General features: G+C 46.8%; 1 protein-coding gene across 1 annotated transcript in view; it reads right to left on the reverse strand.

The window, feature by feature from the left end:
• The window catches only part of NOP58 (NOP58 ribonucleoprotein), a 182,315-nt gene that overhangs the window by 48,886 nt on the left and 110,872 nt on the right, over window positions 1–22,557 (reverse strand). The window contains exon 10 of the mRNA XM_033947006.1: window positions 6,782–6,945. Within this exon, the coding sequence (XP_033802897.1) occupies window positions 6,782–6,945 (164 nt within the window). The remainder of the gene's footprint in view (window positions 1–6,781; window positions 6,946–22,557) is intronic.

A 22,557-nucleotide genomic window follows, 5' to 3' on the forward strand; every position in this document is an offset into this window, starting at 1 on the left:
GTCTTTTCTGTTCAATACAATTATTTGGCGATTCTTACTGCTCTGGGGGAGGCTGGGCCCTTGGGGTAGTTTTCACCTGCTTTTCCTTTTCTGGCATTGCTTCCTTCCTGCTTTTCTGCTATGAGTACCCCTTTTAGAATTGCCTCATGGAATGTTGGGGGGATCACGTCGCCTGTCAAGAGATCTAAAATACTTACTGCCCTCCAACGCTACCGGTCTGATATTGCTTGTCTACAGGAAACTAGATTGACTGATGCAGAACATCTTAAGTTACGTCGTTCTTGGGTGGGGGAGGTGTTTTTTGCTTCCTCTTCGGGTCGTCATGGGAGCATTGCTGTGTTGGTCCGTAAGTCTTCGCCTATAGGCGTCCAGGTTCTTGATAAGTCGTCTGACGGTCGCTTCTTGCTTCTTCGCCTTACTTTGGGTGGTCGCTCCTATCTTTTCCTAGTGGTTTATGGCCCTAATTCTGGAGAATCGGCCTTCTTACAACGGTTGCTTCACCTTCGTTCTCGCTTTCCTGATGATCGTCTGCTTCTTCTGGGAGATTTTAACTTGGTTATGCACCCCGCTCAGGATAAGTCCGGCTCTCCTGCCTCTTCTTTGGGTTCTAAGAGTCATCTCCTCTCCGACTTCTGTGACTTACTTTCGGTTGTGGACCCGTGGCGTCTTCTACACCCTGAAGTTCGTGACTATACCCATCTCTCTCGTGCCCATGGTACCTGGTCCCGTCTAGATTATATTTTCCTGTCCTCCTCTATGTTTCCTTCCATTCACTCGGCTGAGCTTGGACCTCTGTCTATCTCGGATCATGCCCCGATTTGGGTTGATGTTTTCTTGGATTCTATGTACCTCCGCGCGCCGTCCTGGCGGTTTCCCTTCTATCTTGCTCAGGACGCGGAATTTCGTGCCTTTTTGCAGACCCAATGGGAAGACTATTCTACAAATAATGCTCCCCACATGGATGATCCTATCTTGTTTTGGGAGGCTGGGAAGACGGTGATTCGAGGTCACATCATTTCATTTCTGTGTGCTCATCATAAGCGTATTAATCAGGGGATCGTTACTCTGGAACGGGCTTTACGTTTGGCGAAGCGGTCCTTTTCTTTCCACCCTTCTCCGGAGACTCGAGACTGTTATCTGTCTACTCAGGTGGCCCTGAACTCCCTTCTTCATTCTCGTTCCCAAAAATGCAAAGCCTTTTATCACCATCGTTTCCTTCGTTACGGTAACAAACCCGACCGCCTTATGGCTCGTTTGGTTAACGCTACGACTGGCAGGAAGCCGATTTTATCTTTGCGAACCCGGGGCGGTGGGGTGGTGTCTCAGACTTCTGAGATCTCCGGGGTCTTATTTGATTTCTTTCATCGGTTATATGAAGCTCCGGATGACGCTTCTTTGGAAATGATATAGGACTATCTTCACTCTTCCGGGTTGCCTCGTTTGTCAGCGGCTGCGATTTCCTCACTCAATAGTCCGTTTCGGGCGGTTGAATTGGAGTCTGCTATTAAATCGCTCCGCTCTGACCGGGCTCCGGACCCGGATGGGTTCTCGGGTGACTTCTATCGGCTATTTTCTCCTACACTTTATGGACCTTTATTGGCGTATTTTGATGCAGCTACTGTCCGTGGTTCTTTTCCGCGTTTTGCGAATGAGGACCTTATTACCTTACTCTTGAAGCCTGATAAGGCTGCTGATTTGCCGGAATCTTTTCGCCCCATTTCATTGATCAATGTGGACCTCAAACTCTTCGCTCGTATGTTGGCTGATCGTCTTGCTCCTCATTTACCACAGCTTATCCATGAGGATCAGGTAGGTTTTGTTCGGGGCCGACAGTCTGTACACAATGTCCGCAAGGTACTTCTTGCTCTTGCTCAGTGTCAATCTCGCCAGATTCCGACCCTGTTTGTTAGCCTGGATGCTTCTAAGGTGTTTGATAGCATTCACTGGTCCTTCTTGTTTCGTACCTTGGAGTATGTGGGGCTCGGGGGGTTCTTTCTAGATGCCGTGCGTTCCCTCTATTCCAATCCCTTGGCTTCCTTTCTTGTTAATGGGACTTGTTCTGACTCTTTCCCTATTCTTCGTGGAACCCGACAGGGTTGCCCTCTCTCCCCTCTTTTGTTCCTTCTTTCTTTGGAACCGTTGTTAAGCACTCTTCGGGGGTTCGCGGAGGTCCGAGGTCTCTCGGTTGGTGACTTCGAACTTAAGACTCTGGCGTACGCGGATGATATGTTTTTAATTCTTACCCGACCTGAAGATTCTCTCCCGGCGGCTTTGGATCTCATTTCTGAATTTGATTTTTATTCCGGGCTGTCTCTCAACTTAGATAAATCCTTGGCCTTACCTTTTCCACCAGATTTACGAACTTCGTGGAGGGGTGTTTTCCCTCTTCGTTGGGCTGATTCTGCTTTGCGGTACTTGGGGGTTACTATTCCGTTAGACTTATCTAGTTTGTACCGGCTGAATGTAACCCCGTTGTTTCAGACATTACAGAATAGGTTGCACCTTTGGGAGACTCTTCCTTTCTCACTTTTGGGTCGAGTGCACCTGTATAACATGCTTCTGGTCCCCTGTTGGCTTTATGTTTTTCAGGTCCTTCCCCTTTATTTGACGTTTCGTGACGAGCGCCGATTGGAGCGACTGGTCCAGAAATTTCTTTGGGCCGGTAAGAGGCCTCGTTTGACTTATAAGTGGGCGGCGACTCCCTGGTATAGAGGTGGCTTGGGCTTATTGAATCTCCGCTATTTGACAGTTGGTTGTGGAATGAGGCATATTAATGATCTCTTTAGGGGTACTTCAGCGTTTACTAACTCAGCTCTGGAACTTTCCTGCTTTTCTTCTACTCATTTTAGTGCCTATCTTCATTCTATCCCTTCTTTTGAACCCGAGTCTCTTTCTATGAAAGCCTTACATCGACCCTTGCGGAAGGTTTGGCGTTGGGTCTGTAAATTTCACACTCTTTCTCCTTCTGTCTCTCCCTTCCTGCCTATTCGTTTTAATGGTTCTTTCTTACCTGGGATTGATGGGCCGAGTTTTGCTCGGTGGGAAACAAGGGGCATTCAATATCTATTTCATTTGGTTACTGATGAAGGCACCCCTAAATCTTTTGCTCAGTTGCGAGCAGAATTTGATCTCCCTCCTACTGACTATTTTGCTTACATGCAAATCCATCATTACATCTCTTCCTTACCTTCTAAACTCCTTGCAGGCCACCTGTCATGAGACTTTGTTCACGGCCTTTACCCTTGGTTCTCTGCAACCGGTCCCTCTCACGTTTCATCATCGCCACTTGAAGGATGAATGCCCTTTGTTTGACCACTCTAAGCTGCGAGATGCTTGGTCCGGCGATCTTGCTGTTGATTTGCCTTCTGATATCCTCCTTCAGGCTGTCCGTCGACTGCCTGCTTTTCGTAAATACACTACCTTTTGGGAGAAACATTTTAAATTGATTTTTCGTTTATATATTTCTCCTAAAAGGGCATATTTGGCTCACTTCCGTCCCCATGCAGCCTGCCTTCGTTGTCAGGCTCCGGAAGCCAGCTTAGGCCACATGTTTTGGACTTGTCCTCAGGTACAACTTTTTTGGACTGCTATATTTGCTTTTGTGGAGAATCTTTGGCATGTCACTATTCGCAGTTCCCCATTGCTTTTATTTGGGACTGTTCCTCACTATTTTCCACGTTCCAAGGGAGTTGCAGCTTTCCTCCAGTGGTCTATTCTGATTGCTCTGAAATGCATCCTGCTGAAATGGCTTGAAGCTGAGGCTCCGGACTATTCCCTTTGGAGAAGCCGCATGATTGCTCTTTTGATGTGGGAGCGAAGGGATGTGACTGATTTGTCTTCTCGCCAGGGTCGTCTTTCTTCCTCAGTCTGCACTCTCAAGCTGTAACATTACTGCTTAGCTTTTTCTCCCTGCAAGCATCTCTGCTCTAGCCCCCTGTCCTTCTGTGACTGTCTGTGTGTCTCTCTCTACTTGTGCACTGTTTGTTTGTTTTTTTCAATCTCTCTTTAGCTCCTGATCCCCTCTCACTGACCCTTGCCGACTGCATGTAATTTCGGTTAGGTTTCCATGGCAACCCTGCTCGCGGGTCTGTTCGGTAGGGCCGTTTTTTCGGGTCTGCCGGCGCCGGGTGGGGAAGAGTCCTGGCTCCTTTTTTGGTTTGGGCGCGTGCAGAGGGGCTCAACAGCGCACAACCACCTTTCCTTCCCTCCCTCCATCAGGTGCAGTGCAGCTCCACCAATGTTAAAAGCAGCCGCATCGAAATCAGAGGCCTGCCACTGCCGTAGCACGTTCCCCTCTGCCTTGGTCCCGCCCCTTCTCTGACATATGGGACCGCGGCAGAGGGAACGTGTTACGGTGGCAGCAGGGCTCCAATTTCAAAGCAGCTGCTTTTAACATAGGCGGAGCTGAACTGTACCTGATGGAGGAAGGGAAGGAACGGTGGGGCAAATTTCGTCAACGGCAGTCCTTGTGCGGTTCGAGAGGGGGGGGGGTGGAGTCGGCGACTTGCAGCGTCGCGTGCCTCCCACCCCCCCTTCCCTCCGGCTCCGCCACCGATAGTCTCCACCTGCATTGCCCCTGGCGCAGCACTCACCGGCCCGTCGGGCGGGGAACGGAGGAACAGGTTCAGGGCTGCCAGGGGGGGGGGAGTGAGTCCGGCTGAGACTGGCAGGAAGAGGAAGGCGGAGCAGGTGAGCCGGCACCGAAAAAAACTTTAAAGAGCCAGCCAGACCGTGAGTGCGAGCTGTTGTAAGTTTGCATGTGCACTCTTGCCGGCCACGGACATACGGATCACGGAAGCACGCGGATTAGACTGCGCATGCGCCGCCTACGGTTTTATTATATAGATGGACAAGATAAAAGTGATAAAAAAAGTATATATATATATATATATATATATATATATATATATATATATATATATATATATATATAAAAGTTAAAAAAGATACATTTGGATCCTGCGAAGATCGGGTTCGGTGAGCTCTGCTCACTTGAACGATTGGGTAATCTGACCCTCTGAGGATCGAGTATCTAAACTTCTCCTTATGAATGAATTCGGAGATTATTATTAGACTGGAATTTTTCCTTGACATGATACTATAGATTGATTCCAGTTATCAGTATAGCCACCATAGTGCTGTTCTATAACTATGTGTGTAGCAGCATTAAAGTATTTAAATGTTGGCACCTGTATTTAAATTAATGTGGTAGCCTTCGCCATTTAATAATGATCTGTATGCATATGCACAAACTATTGACACCAACAAAACAACAAAAATTTGAATGGTACTATATTGATAAAATAAACAAATAACAAAATAACAAATAACAAAAGCCATTCACAAAAATCAAAAAAGAGAAACCGATTCCAAAGCTATTTATTAAAATTTACTATAAACCTTAAATCTGATTATTTAAATTATTGATTAATTAATAGAGGGAAATGCCTCAGACTTAGGAATAAATCTTCCCAGCCGGGACTCATTCAAGAGAGAACATCCTTATAACATCACAGGTTAGTTCCCCACCTCCCTACCAAAATATTTATTTTATTACTTTTAATTAATTAAATAACTTATAACTTTTGATCTAATTTGAATTAATTTAGTAGAGAATCAACATATAACTTATAATCTATTTTAAATTAATTTAGTTTAAGAATCAGCGTATCATTTTTTGAGACTCAAGACCAACTTCTGTTAGAGTATCAGTTTAACTATCTTCTTGCATTTCAATTTATTTCTTTATGTTTCAGGTATATCTTAACTCTTATTTTAAATTTATCAATCCTACATTTCACAGAAACTAATCAAAGTTGAAAGTGCTGTAGTGCTTAACCTTTTCCTATCGTAATAAAGTTTACGTTACGCTGGTTCCAATCGTAATTATTTTAGCAAAGTTTTGTATTATTCACCGTTATCATTTATGGCTATTGTAAACACAATGGCCCAATAGATGGGACAAATGATAGGTAGAAAGTGTACAGTATGTCCCATGCCATGGGACATATGATGGCAATGACATTTTTCGGAATGTTCCGTCATCTGGGACACGTGATAGGAAAAGGTTAAAAGACTAAAAAAGCTAAAAGTTCATAGAAAAAGAGCAGAAAGTGCAAAGAAAAAAGTGCTGAAATGTTAAAAAGTATTTCAAAACATAGTTACTTTGGCTGAAATAAGCCCACAGTTCATTTTAAATTGCTGTTCAGTTCATAGCAAAATATTAAGTTCATTTAATTCATTCAAACTTTTGATGATTCAAACAAAAAATTCTTCATATATTGTACAAGGTATTTAGCTCAAACGTCCTGATTCTCTACTAAATTAATTCAAATTAGATCAAAAGTTATAAGTTATTTAATTAATTAAAAGTAATAAAATAAATATTTTGGTAGGGAGGTGGGGAACTAGCTTGTGATGTTATAAGGATGTTCTCTCTTGAATGAGTCCCAGCTGGGAAGATTTACTCCTAAGTCTGAGGCATTTCCCTGTATTAATTAATAATTTAAATAATTACATTTAAGGTTTATAGTAAATTTTAATAAATAGCTTTGGAATCGGTGTCTCTTTTTTGATTTTTGTGAATGGTTTTTGTTATTTGTTTATTGACACATCACATCCTGGAGTACCTGAATATAAACCACTTAGGCTATAAGTGGTCTATAAATGTTAAAATAATAAATAAAAATAAAATACCACCTGTGCCACATTTAGAAGCTGCTCAGTGGCTTGTAGGAGACAAATAAAAAATCAACTCTCCAAAACTTGCCCTCTAACTCACCTTGCCTTTGTTCTTGGCAGTGCTCTGACCCACTACAGAAGCATGATAAATCAAGCCATACTTGGGGGTATCTTTCCTGGTCTTCAGAGCTCTGAATAGTGCTTTCTCGGCACCCAAAATCTGCACCGTAGATGCTGGATGTTTTGCCAGATTTAAAAGAGAACCTAAAACAAACATAAGGTTATGAATCTGGTGCCTGCACTTCAGCCAAATGATTCTTTCTTCTATGTGACCCAATGCAAGGCTTCAGTATTGAGATGTCAACCCTTATGAAAGCAGGAAAGAACATCAGACACACTACCAAAGAATCATAATAATGTGGTCCACATACACAAAATATGCCCTAATACAAAGAAAGATGTCTTGGTAACAGGAGTTCCTACTAATAGTGCTGTACTCCAAATTCAATGGCAATATCAGACTTCAGAAGACAAGTCTCATTCAAGCATACTTGTGTAGAGCCTACATTCCCAATCCTATCCTATGGCCCCCACAGCACAGTCAAGTTTTTAGGTATCTACAATTAATATGCACAAGAGAAAATTTACACACAATGGAGACCCATTATTTATAAAGTTATTTCATTCATATTACTTGCTAACTTTAAAAAAAAAAAAAAACTAACTGGCTGTAGGTTTCCCAGGATGAGTTTGAGAAACTTTAGAGTAGACACTGAAATCATATCGAATATATCCTGGCTAAGAAATGAGACCCATCCTTATGACCTGTACAAAAACTTCATATGGAGAGAATAATAAAGGACATATTTGCAGGCTTAAGCAGATTCCAAATTATTCCTCAGCTTCTGGTGTGACAGATAAATGATTAACTATTGCAAACCATTGCATTAGATAAAATGTCTGAGTGCCAGAATATGCCTTCTTTCTCTATCTCTGTGGTTATTTGTTTTAGATTTAAAGAATTCTGTATTAAGGAAATTTTGTGGGGAAGATTGACTTATTTGTTTACTGTATTTTATAATGTTTGTTTGTGCTTGAAATTGTGGATGTAAATGTTTTGTACATGTTAGATTTAAGCGATTCATAATTTTTTTAAATAAATGAATACTGCAAATAAACAAACAAGGCACAAAATTTCTGCTGCATTCAGAAGCAGTGGTTGGGTGAAAACTGAGACAGTCCAAGTATGGTTCTGCAGCAGATAATTTGGAAAAGGTATGCCATTCCCATCACAAAGCCATGCAAGCATTCTGGATAAGTGGCATGAGAGAGATCAAGACAGAACTGACAGCAACTCAGTGGGTCTCAAAAGAGGCAGTGACCGAATTCCCTTCATGGTGAATTCAGGCAATTGAACAAGCCTTCGACCACATTTCTTGTGCTCCTATCAAGTATTTCAAGACACAATTAGACTGCCTCTTACAAGGGTGTTTGGCATATGATTGCAGAATTCTGGAAGGGTTAGTTGGGTACAGAGAGCTTAGAAATATTAAGAAGGGGTATGGATGATGGATAATTTTATGAAATATAGAAATGTGTATGCCTTGCCTTAATCCTAATGGATACAAAAGACGGCTGTAAATACATTGGCCTTGAGCTCCTTAGAGAAAAGGTACTGTTTATGAGGGTACCTTAGATAGCTCATTTGTCTGACACAAAGTCTAAGCAATACACTGATCATTTGTACTCATTAAGGATAAGCATTACTGCATCTTGAGTGACATCTCCATGCTCCATGAGTTGAGGAATGAATTCTGAAGCCATGAAGACCACATTAATAAGATCTCTACTCTCACCACAATAACCATCCTTTTAATCAAATACCCCTTAACTCATCCTTGATGCAAACAAGATAGGACACTGACCTTTGGTCTGCTGGTCCTTTTTCAGGCAGGTGCCCCAAATTTTATACATACAGTGGTGCCTCGCATAACGGACGCCTCGCACAGCGAACGCTGCGCACAACGAACTTTATGTCTTGATCCATGTGCCTCAGGCCCTGCCCCCAGGAGGGACCTAAGGCTCCCGGGCCTATTCTGATTGGCCCAGGCGCCTTAGGCCCCACCAGTAGGCGGAGCTTTGGGACGGATGGGCCAATCCGGCCTCATTCCGTCGATGGCTGCCTGCCGGACAGGCGGGTTTGGCTCCCGTCTGTCCGGCCAACTACAGAAAGGTACGGGGAAGGGGGTTGGGGGTGTCGTGGGGGTCGGCCAGGGGGGGCGCGGGTCGGCTGGGGGGGCGGTCGGAGGTTCTTGGGGGGGGCGGTCGTTGGGGGGGGGGGGGGTTTGCGTCGAGGGCAGGAGGGCCTGGGATCCCTCCTGCCCGTAATGTAGTGCAGGGTGGGGTTAGGGGGTCGCCGTGGCCAGGAGGACTTGGGCTCCCTCCTGGCCCGATATTGTCGGGGAGTTGGGGAATCGGCGGGGCAAGAGGGCTTGGGCTCCCTTTTGCCCCGATCGTGTCGGGGGGGCGGGGGGGGGCAAGAGGGCTTGAGCTCCCTTTTGCCCCGATCGTGTCGGGGAGTCGGGGGGGCAAGAGGGCTTGAGCTCCCTCTTGCCCCGATCGTGTCGGGGAGTCAAGAGGGCTTGAGCTCCCTCTTGCCCCGATCGTGTCGGGGAGTCGGGGGGGCAAGAGGGCTTGAGCTCCCTCTTGCCCCGATCGTGTCGGGGGTGCCAGGGACCACACGGAGTCACCCACCGTACCACCCGATTCGGGTAAGCGCAGGTATCGGTGGGTGGCTTATTTGCGGGGGGGTGCCTTATTTTACATTTTTTTCTAAAAAGGGGGGGCTGTCTTATTTGATGGCCCTGCCTTATCATCGGGGAAACACGGTAGAAAAAAAAAAAATGAACAGTTAAGTCCCAGTTTTTGCCGCTGAGACTCTGCCCTCTCACTGTAAAATTAGACTCTACTTAGTCTGTCTTTAAATTTAAAAAATGTGTGTTGTTTTAAAAAACAATTATGTTTTTAGATGTATCTAAATAAAAATAATAACCAAAAATTTATCTTTTTTTATGTCATCTTAGCATATTTTATGCTACAGAACGAATTATTTTTTTTAACATGTATTGTTATGGGAAAACGCGTTTCACACAACGAACGTTTCACATAACAAACTTGCTCCTGGAACGGATTAAGTTCGTTGTGTGAGGCACCACTGTATATTGCTTCAAGACAAATAAATGCTCAATGAAGAATTCTTCCCGTGGCACATGCAGGTAACTGCAGGAAGGAAGTGTTAACCACTGGTTTCCAGTGGCCACTACACCTTTCTGTTTCAACTGTGTACCATAATCTGCAAGCATACACTACAAACTCTCCTTCCCCATCCTACTACTCACTACCTTTGTACATTTACAACTACAGAGGGCTCCTTGGGGCTCCATTCTACACAAGGAGAGGGGGTGGAGCAGCTCTCCATTCTTATATTCTTCCCAACATATTCTTCCAAAAACATTTCTCAAAATGCAGAAACAGGTCTAGTGGCAGTAATGTGTGCTAGCAGGCAGGAGATCAGGTTTTGAATACAAAAACCGAATTCTGTTCCTGTTGCTAGCTGTAGTTGGAGAAGTATCCCCAGGACAGGGCTTCCCAAATCCTTCTTAGTGATTCCACAGCCACACAAGGATTTAAGATAATATAAGAACATAAGCAACATAAGCATAAAAACATAAGCAATGCCTCTCCTGTGTCAGACCTGAGGTCCATCGTGCCCAGCAGTCCGCTCACGCAGCGGCCCAACAGGTCCAGGACCTGTGCAGTAATCCTCTATCCCAGGGATCTCAAAGTCCCTCCTTGAGGGCCGGAATCCAGTCGGGTTTTCAGGATTTCCCCAATGAATATGCATGAGATCTATGTGCATGCACTGCTTTCAATGCATATTCATTGGGGAAATCCTGAAAACCCGACTGGATTGCGGCCCTTAAGGAGGGACTTTGAGATCCCTGCTCTATCCCCTCTTCCAACAGGAAATTGTCCAATCCTTTCTTAAACCCCAATACCATATTCTGCCGTATTACGCCCTCTGGAAGCGCATTCCAGGTGTCCACCACATGTTGAGTAAAGAAGAACTTCCCAGCATTCGTTTTGAATCTGTCCCCTTTCAACTTTTCTGAATGCCCTCTTGTTCTTTTATGTTTTGAAAGTTTGAAGAATCTGTCCCTCTCCACTCTCTATGCCCTTCATGATCTTGTAAGTCTCTATCATATCCCCTCTAAGTCTCTTCTTCTCCAAAGGACACATATGGGTAAAAAGAGGCAGACAAGTATTTTAAAGAAGACCCCCAAAGATACAAACAGTAATAAGCTATATCAATATACAGTAGTGTTCCCCCGCGAATTCGTGGTTTCACTCATTCGCGATATTCTCTGACCGCCTCTTCCTGTACTAAAGTCAGGCTACACCAATCAGAAGCTGCATGTCAAAGCAGCTCCAGATTGGTGTAGCCCGACTTTAGTACAGGAAGAGGCGGTTGGAGCATACCGTGAGTGATTTTCTTCACTTGCCGGCGCTCCAGCTGCCCTCTTCTGCCTCTCCAGCTGCCCTTTCCTGCCTCCCCAAGCGAAAAACCATATTCGCTGTTTTTTGATATTCTTGGGGGTTCCTGGAATAGAACCCCCGTGAATATCGGGGGGAGTACTGTAAAACTATCCTGAATATCCTTATGCATAGGAAAAGAATGGGAGGCTGACCGGATCCCCCAAAGCAGGGGGTCCACAACACGAGAAGGGTCCTTAGCTTCTTCCTCAAATTACAAAACCGAGGAAACCTACAAGAATAAGTTCCTGTAACTCTTTCTGATGAAAAATGTGCACGACCAACGCATCCTTGTCAACCGGCGTCTCTGAAAAATAGCCGTCCACATCATCCGTTCCCCAGAGAGGATCTTGTGGATCAACCAAAAGGTCCAGGCTGCCCTGTGAACTTCTAAAAGCTAAGTTACTCAGCATTTCATATTCTGCTCTTTTGACTGGTTTTCAGCATTATATCTGCTTAATTTCTCTTCTCCTCCCTGTTTCTTACTAAAAAAATATAAAAAGCACAAAAAAATAAATCCTTCTCTTTCCTCTGTTAAATCTTATTTCCTCTTCCTGCATTTTTGTTTAAAATACTGTGTTTTAGGTGGTATAGAGCCTATATTTCTGGTGCCTGTGGCTCAGGGTGACTAAAGTAGGGACAATCCTGTTATAAATCCTGTGTTTTAGGGTAGCACTGATAGAACCTGCAGTTTTGTTTAAAATACTGTGTTTTAGGTGGTATAGAGCCTATATTTCGGTCTTACTAGTATTCAGCCATTGTTTTCTGCTGATTAGGTGGAGAAGGGAGGGGCTCTAGTTTACTTCTAAGGTTAATTGCATTATCTTTGGGACATTGCTGTGCAAGGCTGCCCTGTGAACTTCTAAAAGCTAAGTTACTCAGCATTTCATATTCTGCTCTTTTGACTGGTTTTCAGCATTATATCTGCTTAATTTCTCTTCTCCTCCCTGTTTCTTACTAAAAAATATAAAAAAGCACAAAAAAATAAATCCTTCTCTTTCCTCTGTTAAATCTTATTTCCTCTTCCTGCATTTTTGTTTAAAATACAGTGTTTTAGGTGGTATAGAGCCTATATTTCTGGTGCCTGTGGCTCAGGGTGACTAAAGTAGGGACAATCCTGTTATAAATCCTGTGTTTTAGGGTAGCACTGATAGAACCTGCAGTTTTGTTTAAAATACTGTGTTTTAGGTGGTATAGAGCCTATATTTCTGCCTTACTAGTAGTCTTACTTATAGTCCCACCAACCCCAGGGACCACTATTCATATATAGAGACCCATATAATCAGGACTACTCAAATCAAGTCACTTCACAACCAATCAAGACATACTATTTGGAGGCTTAAGGCTTGCCCCATCTGTCTTCAACTTGCCAGTATTAAGGAGGAGCTCTGCAAACTTAAACAGGAATTGAATACAATTAAAGCAGCTTCCATCACTCCACAAAATCATACCAACTTACCACCTCTACCTCAAAGAATAAAACAGCCCAGGAATAAATGGGTCACAGTAGGCTCAGGAAGACTGCGACATGTAACACAGAAACATCCACCTTCACTAATATTACCTCTACAGAATTCCTTCGCTCCACTAGAGCACTGCGATACTCAGGAAAACAGAAGGGAGGTGGGACTGGAACCAATGAAGGTAACTCAAGAGAACAAGCGCACCCTAAGTACAAATAAAAAAGCCAAAAACAGAAAACTATTACTGTTGGGGGATTCCATCATCAGAGGCATTAACCTTAGAACACAGGGCGAGGAGACCAAAATAGTGAAATGTCTTCCAGGATCCTCAGCTACCAGGAGTTCCAGGCAAATACTGACTATAATTAAGGAAGAAACTAAGGATTTTAACACTGATGTTGTTATCCATCTGGGAACAAATGACCTGGCCAACAACTCCACACTTGCAGCACAGAAAGCTTTTCGGGAGCTTGGTGAGGGCGTGAAACCTTTTGTAAAGACTTTAGCTTTTTCTGAAATACTGCCTGCATATGGAAAAGGAGAGCAAAGAGTGAAAAACACAGAGGACTTTAATAGATGGCTCAGAGCCTGGTGTCATCAAGAAGGCTTCAGGTACATAAGAGGATGGGGAAATACATGGAAGGACAAGAAGCTATATTGCACTGATGGGCTACATATTACTACAGCAGGAAAAAGAAACCTTGCAGAGAAATTTAGACAATATTTTTCTAGGCATTTAAACTAGAAGGTGGGGGTGGTGTATGTACGAAGGACAATTATAGAGACCACCCCCGGCAAAAGAAAAGATGTGATAGTAGTAAAGGCTGCAACATAAGCAATATCAGCAACTCATTTCTTAGTATTGCAACGGAAAGTGAAACGACACAAAAATCCATACGAAAAAGCACAGTTACTTACCGTAACAGGTGTTATCCAGGGACAGCAGGCAGATATTCTTAACGTATGGGTGACGTCACCGACGGAGCCCCGGTACGGACCTTTTTAACTAGAAAGTTCTAGTTGGCCGCACCGCGCATGCGCGAGTGCCTTCCCGCCCGACGGAGGAGTGCGTGGTCTCCAGTTAGGATAAGCCAGCTAAGAAGCCAACCCGGGGAGGTGGGTGGGTCGTAAGAATATCTGCCTGCTGTCCCTGGATAACACCTGTTACGGTAAGTAACTGTGCTTTATCCCAGGACAAGCAGGCAGCATATTCTTAACGTATGGGTGACCTCTAAGCTAACAGAGAGGGAGGAGGGATGGTTGGCCATTAGGAAAATAAATTTTGTAACACAGATTGACCAAAGTGCCCATCCCGTCTGGAGAAGGCATCCAGACAGTAGTGAGTAGTGAATGTGTGAACTGAAGACCAAGTGGCCGCCCTGCAGATTTCCTCAATGGGCGTGGAACGGAGGAAAGCCACAGAGGCAGCCATAGCCCTGACTTTATGGGCCGTGACAGCTCCTTCCAGTGACAGGCCGGCCCGAGCATAACAGAATGCAATACAGGCAGCAAGCCAATTGGACAGCGTTCGTTTAGATACAGGGTGACCCCGACGGTTAGGATCGAAGGTCAGAAAGAGTTGAGGAGAGGAGCGGTGAGCCCTGGTACGGTCAAGGTAGTACGCCAGGGCACGCTTACAATCCAGCGTGTGCAGAGCCTGTTCCCCAGGATGAGAATGTGGTTTTGGGAAGAAGACAGGTAACACGATGGACTGGTTGAGGTGAAAGGCTGAAACCACCTTAGGAAGGAATTTTGGATGGGTACGCAGAACCACCTTGTCGTGGTGAAAGACCGTGAACGGTGGATCGGCGACCAGTGCATGTAGCTCACTAACCCTCCTGGCAGAGGTGATGGCAATGAGGAAAAGCACCTTCCATGTGAGAAGTTTGAGCGAGGTAGTAGCAAGAGGCTCAAAGGGGGGTTTCATGAGGGCTGACAAAACCACATTGAGGTCCCAGACGATCGGGGGAGGCTGAAGAGGTGGTTTGATATTGAAGAGGCCTCTCATGAACCGGGAAACCAGAGGATGAGCCGTGAGGGGTTTTCCAAGGATAGGCTCGTGAAAAGCAGTGATAGCGCTGAGGTGGACTCTGATTGAGGTAGACTTGAGACCAGCGTTAGACAGAGAGAGCAAATAGTCCAGCACAGTCTCCACGGCCAATGAGGTGGGATTGTGATGATGCAGGAGGCACCAAGAGGAGAATCGGGTCCATTTCTGATGGTAACATTGGAGTGTGGAGGGTTTCCTGGAGGCCTCCAAAATGCGACGGACATGCTGAGACAGGTTTCCTGGAGAGGTCAGCCCGAGAGAAACCAAGCTGTCAGGTGGAGGGAAGACAGATTGGGATGTAGCAGAGACTGACGTTGCTGCGTAAGCAGAGATGGAAATACAGGAAGAGGAATGGGCTCCCTGGAGCTGAGTTGGAGTAGGAGGGAGAACCAGTGTTGCCTGGGCCACCGAGGGGCGATAAGAATCATGGTGGCTCTGTCCTTGCGGAGTTTGAACAGGGTCCGCAACATCAGAGGAAGTGGAGGGAAGGCATAGAGGAACCGATCCGTCCAGTCGAGTAGGAATGCATCCGGGGCCAGACGATGTGGAGAGAAGAGTCTGGAGCAGAACTGGGGTAGCTGATGGTTGTGAGGAGCTGCAAAGAGGTCCACCTGCGGGGTGCCCCAGCGAGCAAAGATGGAGTGGAGAGTGGGAGGATCCAGGGTCCACTCGTGAGGCTGAAGGATGCGGCTGAGCTGGTCGGCCAGGGAGTTCTGTTCGCCCTGGATATAGACCGCTTTGAGGTAAAGATTGTGGGCTGTGGCCCAGGTCCAAATTCGGAGGGCCTCCTGACAAAGGAGACGAGATCCGGTGCCGCCTTGCTTGTTGATGTAGTACATGGCGACCTGGTTGTCCGTGCACAGGAGCAGAACCTGAGGATAGAGAAGGTGCTGGAAGGCCTTGAGAGCATAAAACATGGCTCTGAGTTCCAGGAAATTGATATGATGTTGACGCTCCTGAGGGGTCCAAAGTCCCTGGGTGCGTAAATCCCCTATGTGAGCTCCCCATGCATAGGGGGAGGCATCTGTGGTGATGATCATGGAATGAGGGGGTGGATGCAAAAGGAGGCCCCTGGAAAGATTTGAGGAGTTCAACCACCATTGAAGAGATCGCTGAAGAGACGATGTCACAGAGATGGGACGAGAAAGAGGATCCCTGGTCTGTGACCATTGGTTGGCGAGGGTCCATTGCGGTATCCTCAGATGGAGTCGCGCCAGAGGAACTACATGGACTGTCGAGGCCATGTGACCCAGAAGAATCATCATCTGGCGAGCAGGGATGGATGGCTGTAGGAGCACCTGTCGACAGAGGTGAAGTAGTGTCCGGTGCCGGTCGGCAGGGAGGAACGCTCTCATGAGGTTGGTATCGAGAAGTGCTCCGATGAACTGAAGGCGCTGCGTGGGAAGCAGATGCGACTTGGGATAATTGATCTCGAACCCCAAGAGATGGAGGAAAGAGATGGTGTGATGAGTTGATTGCAGCACAAGTGGAGAGGTTGTTGCTTTCACCAACCAATCGTCCAAGTAGGGGAACACTTGTAGGTTGTGGGACCTGAGACAGGCCGCTACCACAATCAGGCACTTGGTGAACACCCTGGGTGATGATGCGAGACCAAAGGGTAGCACTTTGTACTGATAGTGTTGATTCAGTATCTGGAAGCGGAGGTAGCGACGTGAAGCCTGATGGATTGGGATGTGAGTGTAGGCCTCCTTGAGGTCCAGGGAACATAGCCAGTCGTGTTGAGACAGAAGAGGATAAAGTGTGGCAAGGGAGAGCATCCTGAATTTTTCCTTGACCAAACACTTGTTGAGGTTCCTGAGATCGAGGATAGGACGAAGGTCCCCTGTTTTCTTGGGTACCAAGAAGTAGCGGGAGTAAAATCCCTGACCTCTTTGGTCTGGTGGAACTTCTTCGATGGCATTGAGAAGGAGGAGGGATTGGACCTCCCTGAGGAGGAGAGGAGTTTGGGAGGAGTGAGAAGCAGACTCTACGGGAGGATGGTCTGGAGGAAGAGTCTGAAACCTTAGTGAGTATCCGTGACGGATGATGTTTAGAACCCACAGGTCTGATGTGATGGCCTCCCAGCGTCGTAGAAAGATGGTGAGGCGGCCCCCGATAGGTTGAGGCAGAGGCAGCGAGGGTTGGAGACTGGCTATGCCCTGGAGAAAGGAGTCAAAAGGGCTGAGGAGGCTTAGTTTGAGGGAGAGGCTTAGCTGTCTGGTGAGATTGCGAGCGAGCCTGAGAGTGTTGTTGTTGTTGTTGGCGAGGCCGACGAGATTGCTGTTGAGGAGGATTCAGTGGCCTAGCAGAAAAGCGACGTTGGTAAGAAGACTGAGGTCTGTATGGTCGTGTCGGTGGAGTCTTCTTTTTAGGCTTAATGAGGGTGTCCCATCTCGTCTCATGAGCCGAAAGTTTTTGTGTGGTGGTGTCTAGAGACTCCCCAAAAAGTTCATCACCAAGACAGGGCGCGTTGGCAAGGCGGTCTTGGTGGTTGACATCCAGGTCAGATACTCTCAGCCAGGCAAGGCGTCGCATGGCAATTGCCAGAGCAGAGGCACGGGAGGAGAGCTCGAAGGAGTCATAGATTGAGCGTACCATGAACTTCCTGAGCTGAAGGAGGGTGGAAATTTGTTGCTGAAACAATGGGACCTTGCGTTCAGGGATGTACTTTTGCAGAGCAGAAAGTTGTTGTACCAGATATTTCATATAAAAAGAAAAATGAAATGAGTAATTGTTGGCTCTGCTAGCCAGCATGGCATTCTGGTATAGGCGCTTTCCAAATTTATCCATTGTTTTACCCTCTCTGCCAGGAGGGGTGGAGGCATAGACACTGGAACCATGAGATTTCTTGAGAGTGGATTCTACCAGGAGGCTCTCATGTGGCAACTGGGGTTTATCAAATCCCGGGATAGGGATGACCCGGTATAAACTGTCCAGTTTCTTAGGGGCACCTGGAACAGTAAGGGGGTTCTCCAAGTTTTTATAAAACGTCTCCCGCAGAATATCATGGACGGGGAGTTTGAGGAATTCCTTGGGGGGTTGGTCGAAGTCCAAGGCTTCTAGAAAGGCCTGGGACTTTTTGGAGTCGGACTCAAGTGGGATGGAAAGAGCCCCAGACATCTCCCGAAGGAATTTTGTAAATGAGGACTGCTCGGGTTTGGAGGTGGATTCAGCCATGGAGGGTTCCTCATCAGTGGAAGAGGCATCCTCCTCGGTACCGAGTGGGGATTGCTCCCATAAGTCAGGGTCCCTGATGGCCGGCTAAGCATGGCGGGTTTTAGAAAGGGACTTGCCAGATCTCATGGATACGGTGCCGGGGGATGAAGACCGGTGCCGATCTCTGTCCCGGGAGGAGTGGTGTCGATCCCGGTCCCGAGACGATCGATGTCGATCTTGGGGTCGGGATGGGTCCTCCGCCGTGCAGGTCTGTAGTGTAGGCTGTGCCGATAAGACCGGCATCGAAGTGTTCATCGGTACCGAGGGGGTGGCCACTGGCGTAGTGGTGCGAGGCTCGGGCCGGACCGGTACCGGAAGGAGTGGTGCCAGCAGGGTTGGAAGCAGTTCCTGAAGCTGGTGTTGGAGTTGTTCCTGTAATTTAGTCTGGAGGATGGCCGAGATACGGTCCTCCAATGGGGGCACCGGTACCGTTTTACTTTTCTTCGGTACCATAGGTGCCGCTCTACGCTCCGGTGATGAGGAGGCCGATGAAGAGGCACTCACCGTTATCGGAGCGGAGCGCTTACGGGACTTGCGGGACGTCGGAAGGACCGGTGTCACCGCCGTGGCTGGAGGGCGCTCGAGGGAAGTGGAAGGCTTCTTAGCCGGCTTACCTGGCGCCATCGACCCCGCAGAAGGATCAGGTGGTGTCGATGTTGACGGTGCCGATTTCGGCGGTGCCGTCGACGTCGGGGTCGGATCCATAGCAGAACCGGTGCCGAAGAGGAGATTCTGCTGAATTTGTCTATTTTTAAGTGTGCGTTTTTGAAGAGTCGCGCAGCGGGTGCAGGTGTCAGCCCGATGTTCCGGACCCAAGCACTGTAGGCACCAGTTGTGTGGGTCCGAAAGGGAAATCGGGCGTGCACACCGCTGGCACTTCTTAAAACCCGGCTGAGGGGGCATGAAGGGAAATACGGCCTCAGCAAAATCAAAGCCGGAGGCTTGTATGATGGCAACAGGCCCCGCCGGGGCCTGTTGAAAAATAAAGGAAAAAATAAAGTTTTTTTTTTTTTTTTTTTGTAGATTAGAAAGAAAACAGAAAAACCCGAAGGAAAAAAGCAGAAAAAATCAGAATAACGCGAGCGGGAAGGCAAAAAAGGAGTGTTCAACAGCCGTTGAATACCACATGCGTCTTCTTCGCTCCGCGGAAACGAAGAAACTGGAGACCACGCACTCCTCCGTCGGGCGGGAAGGCACTCGCGCATGCGCGGTGCGGCCAACTAGAACTTTCTAGTTAAAAAGGTCCGTACCGGGGCTCCGTCGGTGACGTCACCCATACGTTAAGAATATGCTGCCTGCTTGTCCTGGGATAAAGGAGATTATCGCTGAAAAATAGCTGGAAAGCGATGACCACAAATGCTCGCAGTCTAAGCAACAAAGTTCATGATCTGCAAGCCCTGATATTAGAGGCAGATCTAGATATTGTTGCTATCACAGAGACATGGTTCAGTGAATCACATGGATGGGATGCAAACATACCGGGATATAATCTTTTTAGGAAGGACAGAGATGGTCATAAAGGTGGAGGAGTAGCTCTCTATGTAAAGATCAATATCCAAGCGACCGAAATGCAAGGGACCTGGGGAGAGGAAGAAGCGATATGGATTGCTCTGAAAAGAGAAGATGGAACTTCTATCTATGTGGGTGTAGTCTACAGACCTCCAACTCAATCGCAGCAAATTGATAAGGATCTGATTGTGGATATCCAAAAGTTTGGAAGGAAAGAGGAGGTTCTGCTGTTGGGAGATTTCAACCTGCCGGATGCGGACTGGAATGTTCCGTCTGAGGAATCAGAAAGAAGTAGGGAGATTGTGGATGCCTTTCAAGAGGCTCTGCTCAGACAAATGATGACGGAACCCACAAGGGAAAAAGCGATATTGGATCTGGTCCTCACAAATGGAGAGAGTATCTCTAATGTTCGAGTGGGTGCTCACCTGGGTAGTAGCGATCATCAAACGGTTTGGTTTGATATAACGGCTAAAGTGGAGAGCGGCCGCACGATACTTAAAGTCCTAGATTTCAAACGTACGGACTTTAATGCAATGGGAAAGTACCTGAAGAAAGAGCTGTTAGGATGGGAGGACATAAGAGAAGTGGAAAGGAGCGATAAAAATGGCTAAGGACCTTTATGTGAAGAAAATCAATAAAAACAAGAGAAAAAGGAAGCCGATATGGTTCTCCAACCTAGTGGCTGAGAAAATAAAGGCGAAAGAGTTGGCGTTCATGAAATATAAAAAAACCCAAGAAGAGGAGAGCAGAAAGGACTACAGGGTGAAACTGAAAGAAGCCAAGAGAGAGATACGTTTGGCGAAGACACAGGCGGAAGAACAAATGGCTAAAAATGTAAAAAAGGGAGATAAAAATTTTTTCAGATATATTAGTGAAAGGAAGAAGATAAAAAATGGAATTGCTAGGCTAAAAGATGCTGGGAACAAATATGTGGAGAGTGATGAGGAGAAAGCAAATGTGCTAAACAAATACTTCTGTTCTGTGTTCACAGAAGAAAATGCTGGAGAAGGACCGAGATTGTCTGGCAAAGTTACACGAGAAAATGGAGTAGATTCTGCGCCGTTCATGGAGGAGGGTGTTTATGAGCAACTTGAAAAACTGAAGGTGGACAAAGCGATGGGACCAGACGGGATCCATCCCAGGATACTAAGGGAGCTCAGAGAGGTTCTGGAGAGTCCTATTAAAGACTTGTTCAACAAATCTCTGGAGACGGAAGTGATTCCTGGGGATTGGAGGAGAGCGGATGTGGTCCCTATTCATAAAAGTGGTCACAGGGATGAAGCAGGAAACTACAGGCCGGTGAGCCTCACTTCAGTTGTTGGAAAAATAATGGAAGTGTTGCTGAAAGAAAGGATAGTGTATTTCCTTGAATCTAATGGGTTACAGGATCCAAGGCAACATGGCTTTACAAAAGGTAGATCGTGCCAAACAAACCCGATTGAATTTTTTGATTGGGTGACCAGAGAGCTGGATCAAGGACATATGCTAGATGTAATTTACTTGGATTTCAGCAAAGCCTTTGATACAGTTCCTCATAGGAGGCTGTTGAACAAACTTGAAGGGCTGAAGTTAGAACCCAAAGTGGTGAACTGGGTCAGAAACTGGCTGTCGGACAGACGCCAGAGGGTGGTGGTTAATGGAAGTCGCTCGAAGGAAGGAAAGGTGACTAGTGGAGTCCCTCAGGGTTCGGTGCTGGGGCCAATCCTGTTCAATATGTATGTGAGTGACATTGCTGAAGGGTTAGAAGGAAAAGTGTGCCTTTTTGCAGATGATACCAAGATTTGTAACAGAGTAGACACCGAAGAGGGAGTGGAAAATATGAAAAAGGATCTGCAAAAGTTAGAGGAATGGTCTAATGCCTGGCAACTAAAATTCAATGCAAAGAAATGCAGAGTAATGCATTTGGGGATTAATAATAGGAAGGAACTGTATATGCTGGGAGGAGAGAAGCTGATATGCACGGACGGGGAGAGGGACCTTGGGATGATAGTGTCTGAAGATCTAAAGGCAAAAAAACAGTGTGACAAGGCAGTGGCTGTTGCCAGAAGGATGCTGGGCTGTATAAAGAGAGGCGTAGTCAGTAGAAGGAAGAAGGTGTTGATGCCCCTGTACAGGTCATTGGTGAGGCCCCATTTGGAGTATTGTGTTCAGTTTTGGAGACCGTATCTGGCGAAAGACGTAAGAAGACTTGAGGCGGTCCAGAGGAGGGCGACGAAAATGATAGGAGGCTTGCGCCAGAAGACGTATGAGGAGAGACTGGAAGCCCTGAATATGTATACCCTAGAGCAGGGGTGCCCAACGCGTCGATCGCGATCGACCAGTAGCTCAGGAAGGCAACTCGAGTCGATCGCACTTGTGTTGCCGTCCTGGTCTACGGGCCGATCAGCCTTCCTCTCCAGTGTTCTCCCTAGGGCCGCCCAGGGAGAACACTGGCGGTCCGCCCAGCTGTCATCTGCCGCTGCTGAACATTAAAAAAAACCGGCTTGGAGATTTCAGCCCCTAGTGAACTTATGCTCCGGGCTCTAACGTGTGCGTGCAGGCTTCTCTTCTCTTCCCTCCGAAACCGGAAGTTATGCCCGGGGAGGGGGAGGGGGGGGGGAGAAGGGAAGCCTGCACGCACATGTTGAGAGCCCTGAAGCAAGCGTTCGCTACGGGCTAAGGCGGGAGACAGGTTAGTGAAGCATTTCCTCTTCTTGCTGCCGGGTCCTGCCTACTTTCTGTTTCCGCGAAGGCAGGACCCTGCAGCATTTCCCCCAACAGTTCCTCGCGATGCTGGTCGGCCGAAGCAGGGAGAGGTTGGGGCGGCGTCGGCTTTTGGGTGTGTTATTGGCGTCGGCTTTCGGGCCTGTTATTGGTGGCGGTTTGGGTCCTGGTCCCCGATGGCAGTTTGGGTCCCCGATGGCAGTGGCAGTGTCTTGGGGGAGGGCAGGGAGAAAGAAAGAAAAAGGGCAGGCAGGGAGACAGAAGGAAAGAAGAGAAACAGAAAAAAAGGAAAGGGAGGCAGAGAGAAAGAAAGGGCAGGGAGAGAGGAAGGAAAAGTTGGGG

Source organism: Geotrypetes seraphini, chromosome 5 (genome assembly GCF_902459505.1).
Source record: "Geotrypetes seraphini chromosome 5, aGeoSer1.1, whole genome shotgun sequence".
In the NCBI taxonomy this organism is placed as follows: domain Eukaryota; kingdom Metazoa; phylum Chordata; class Amphibia; order Gymnophiona; family Dermophiidae; genus Geotrypetes; species Geotrypetes seraphini.